The sequence below is a fragment of the Gavialis gangeticus genome, unplaced genomic scaffold (genome assembly GCF_001723915.1).
Source record: "Gavialis gangeticus isolate Ggan-Ray unplaced genomic scaffold, GavGan_comp1, whole genome shotgun sequence".
NCBI classification, from domain to species: domain Eukaryota; kingdom Metazoa; phylum Chordata; order Crocodylia; family Gavialidae; genus Gavialis; species Gavialis gangeticus.
In genome coordinates this window covers 56,943,525-56,947,479 of record NW_017729025.1, presented here as the reverse complement: position 1 = coordinate 56,947,479, position 3,955 = coordinate 56,943,525, and the positions used below count along the sequence as shown (strand labels likewise).

The window sequence follows — 3,955 nt, the reverse complement described above, 5'->3', positions numbered from 1 at the left end:
CTGGACAAGCAGCAGCAAGGCAGAGCCCCTGCTCCGAATGCTACTGAGCCCACATCCCGCACCCCCATCCTCCCCCCCTGCTAGGCAGCTTGTCTGAGTCCCAGCCTCAATCCTTCCCTCCCCCAGCCCCTCCCCTCCCCTCTCCCAACAGACTTCTCAGCTGCCTGTTTAGTCTATGGCCGAATCTCTGAAGCAGCCAAACCTTTTCCAAAGCTTTTCCGAATCTATTCGGATGGTTCAAAGCTATTCAGAGCTTTTAATTGGGCTCCTGACTGTATTCAGATTCAGAGATTTGGAACCCGAATTGGGCCGAATCTCCTCAGAATCAAATCAGCTACCAAAGTTTCGCGCAGCCCTATTACTAAACCACTTTAGTGGTATAACCAAGATGGTCATAAAAGGCATGCACATCCTGAAAAGAAAAAGAACTGAGAAAGATAAGAAAAACAGTATGGTTAACTAACAAAATTCAAGAGATTTTACAAGACAAAGAGGCATCCTTCAGAAAATGGCAAACTTGTTTGTCTCAGAATTTAGGGTAAATAAACACCTTTATAGAATAAATAAATAAGACAAATATATATAATTGTAGTCTCAGTCTGGCAACTAGTTCCACTTACAGTGTCATTAGTTCTAGCACCCCTTTTGACACTTCAGTCTTTGATGGTACCCTATTTTTGTTACTAGAAAATAAGTCTGAGTAATTTCTGGTGAATTCTACCACCTCTGATGAAGTGAACTTGAAAAGATCTAGTTACCAGAATGAGATTGCAGTCATCCAAAATTTGTCAATTAAGGTGTGAAATGTTTAGTGCTAGTTCAGCTATGAAAGCAGCTCCTCTGCCAAAAGTGCAAGCAGTTATCTTTTAGTAGTAGGGTTGGAGTAATGATACGGCCATGATGGTCCAGGAAATATGAGGCAAGCATTTTTTTTTTTTTTTTTAAATCAGACCAACTGGGTTAGTCAAGCTTTCAGGCACAAAATGTCCTTCCTTAGGTCTGTCTGAAGGTCTGTGGACCTGAAAAAGGGCTCTTGGTACCCCAAAACTTGTCTAATCTCTCTCTCAACTACCCAGTTGGGCCAATAAAGATATCACTAAAATAGTCCTTCCATTGCATGTCTTTTAGAAGGTCACTAGAAGGGTTCCTGGGAATTACAGTCTCATGAGCCTGACTTCAGTAACAAAAAATATGTAGGGCTTCCAAGTGCAAAAAGCAGAGGACAGCTGAAAACAGGTGCTCCAAGCCCCTGCTTGCTGTGGGTGGTGACAAGACCAGGGCAGATCTAGAATTTGACAACAGGGGGGTGTAAGAGTAGCCACCCTGCTTCAGGGGCATCTGCACCCCTGCTGCCAGTCCCTCCCACCCCCAACCCATGGACAGACTGAGCCACAGGAGCCACTGAGGGCTTTTTCAAAGTTGCCAAAGCAGATAAGCATCTCATCTCCCCCTCCATGCTCAAGGCATGTCCCCTCCCAGGCCTGCTGATGCTTTTCTCTACTTTTCTAGGGGTGGGGAAAGCTTCAAAGCCATTCCAGGCAGACTATACAGGGGGTTCCATTTAGAGCAGGGGTTTTCAACTTCTTTTTCATTTGTGGACCCCTAAAAACTTTCGAATGGAGGTGTAAACCCCTTTGAATTGTAAGTGTGGGCATTCACATACTTTTGACTGGTCATAGAGAACTACCTAAATCATGGTGGAGGTTCACGGTACCTTGCTCTTTTCACCACCGCTGAGTGGCAGAGCACAGTTTTGCCTCTTGGCCATTCAGTAGTAGGCATGCGGCAAAAAGAGCAAGATTAAAAGGCGCTGCTGTGCCACAAAATTCTGCTACAATTTAGGTAGGTCCCTAATCACAGTCTTCTCTCATGGACCCCTTATACATAGTCTGCAGACCTCCAGGAGTCCACAGCACCAGTTGAAAGCCACCAGCTTAGGGAAAGCAGCTGCAACTGATGGGGGGAGGAGGGGGGAGTTCCCCCACCTTGCCCTTCCCCAGGGGATGAAAAAATCCCTGGCCACCCCCACTGCAGCTGTAGCTGTTCAGAGCCCAGCCCCACATAGCCCAGCTGGAGCCAGCAGTGGCTCTGAAGCTTCCTCGCCCCCAGGACAGGAGGGAAAGTAGTAGCTGGCAGACAGGGGAGGAAGACGGACCTGCCTTGAGGACAGTGGGGAAGGAAACAAAATTCTTACTAGCTTTGGGCACTTTCAAAACAGCCCCCAGGCTGCAGCAGCAAAGACCAGCCCGACAGGGGTGCGGCCGCCCCTGGACGAAACGCCGGGGTCCGTATCCCCGCCGGAGCGCGCAGGAGCCAAGCGCCGGACTCACCTCTCTATCAGCCCCTGCCCGACCCGGAAACCCATGTTCTCCAGCTTCGTGATGCAGCGCCCGTTCTCCTGCAAGACACAGCGGCAGCGCTCAGCCCCACGCCGCGCCCAGCCCGTCCGGGTCCGTGGGCGGGGACCCCACCCCAGCGCTGCTCGGGCCCCGCGCTCACCGCCTCCCCCTGCTCCGCGGCGCGGTGCAGCCCGGCCACCATCTCGTTGTGCAGCAGCAGGAAGAGTGCCTCATCCGCCATCTCCACCCGCGTCATTACCGACTCCGGCCCGCAGCCACGGGAGCACCGCGGCCTCAGCGCCCCGGCAACAAGCCACTTCCGGGGTGGGACCTCCTGTCAGGCTCCAGGCTGGCCGCAACACGCATGCGTGCCGGAGTGGGGGGTCAGTAGCGTGCATGCGTGCGCAGGAAAGGGGGTGCGGTTACCTCCTGTCAGGCGCCGGGCATCTGGCCCTGGGCGGGGGCTGCGTGGTGCATGTGTGCACGGGGTTGTGGGGAGCTGTAGTGCTCGCGCGTGGGATGTTGCTGTGAGCTGCGGGAGCCGGCGGGCGGCCTTGTGTTGGCGGACTGGGGTTTAGTGCAGTGAGACTGTGGCACAACAAAGCTCTCCTTTCCCCTAGGGGGTCGCTCAGTGCCCCGCACGGCCGGCGCCGGCCCCCGTGGCTTGAACCCTTATCCGGCCCTTCAGACTTTCCACCCGCCAGACATTAGCAGCGGCAGGCGCCGGGGCTGGGGATCCTGGTAACGGGGATGAGCCCCTATAGGGGGTGTTTTGGGGCTGTTTGAGGCATTGCACAGGGTTTAAAACAGGGTGGATAAAAATAAACGATTTTTTTTATTTAAAAGTGGGATTTTTAACATTTACATCAGATTTTTTTATTTAATCGTATTATTTGATTTTTAAGATGCTTTATAAAAAATAAACATATAGTTTTAATTGAAGATACGTTAAAGGTCAAAGATATCATCATGGAATAGGGATTATAACTTCTAATTATCATCTACTATTTGAGACAATACATTCATGTTACCTTTGTAAAGGTTTGTAAAGGGGTCACACCAGGGCATGGACCCAATCTTACGGGGTTCCCAGAGGCTCCTCTACAGATTAGTAAAGATTAAAGAAAACCACTGTACCCAGTGGGACTGTGCTCAGTCTAGATGATCCCATTAAGCATCTCTGATGCTTAGTTTCAGTTCTCAGACTAGATTTGTGTCTCCAGAAGTAGGCAGACAAGGCTCTTGGTCAAGGACCACATGGCTGCCCCACACCAGAACCACAGGGAATGGGGGGGAGCCTGGGCGCGGGGGAGCCCGGCAAAAAGTGGCCCAGGGAAAAGCTGAGCGCGGGGTGGGGGAAAGCGGCCCCTCGTCCGCCCCATGGCTGGCACCCTGCGCTGCAGCCACTCGCAGCCCACGTGGGGCTGTCCAGGTACAGGAAGCCCCATGTGGGCTGCAAGCAGCTGCAGTGTGGGGTGCCAGCCACACAGTGGGTGACAAACCGCTTTCCCCACACACACACCTGCCCCCCCCATGCTCAGCACCACCTTGTAACCTGGCCCTGCCTTCCCCTTGGGGCTGCGCGTGGCAACAGCAGCTACAGCCCCCCCCCCCCC

At 52.6% G+C, this 3,955-nt stretch overlaps 1 protein-coding gene across 1 annotated transcript in view; it reads right to left on the bottom strand.

The window, feature by feature from the left end:
* The window catches only part of TRAPPC6B (trafficking protein particle complex 6B), a 15,284-nt gene extending 12,634 nt beyond the window's left edge, over positions 1 to 2,650 (bottom strand). Inside the window, exons 1-2 of the mRNA XM_019518857.1 lie at positions 2,500 to 2,650; positions 2,331 to 2,398 (exon numbers count right to left, since the gene is read on the bottom strand). Of these exons, the coding sequence (XP_019374402.1) occupies positions 2,331 to 2,398; positions 2,500 to 2,595 (164 nt within the window). The 5' untranslated portion in view covers positions 2,596 to 2,650. The remainder of the gene's footprint in view (positions 1 to 2,330; positions 2,399 to 2,499) is intronic.
* Between the last annotated feature and the right edge of the window lie 1,305 nt (positions 2,651 to 3,955).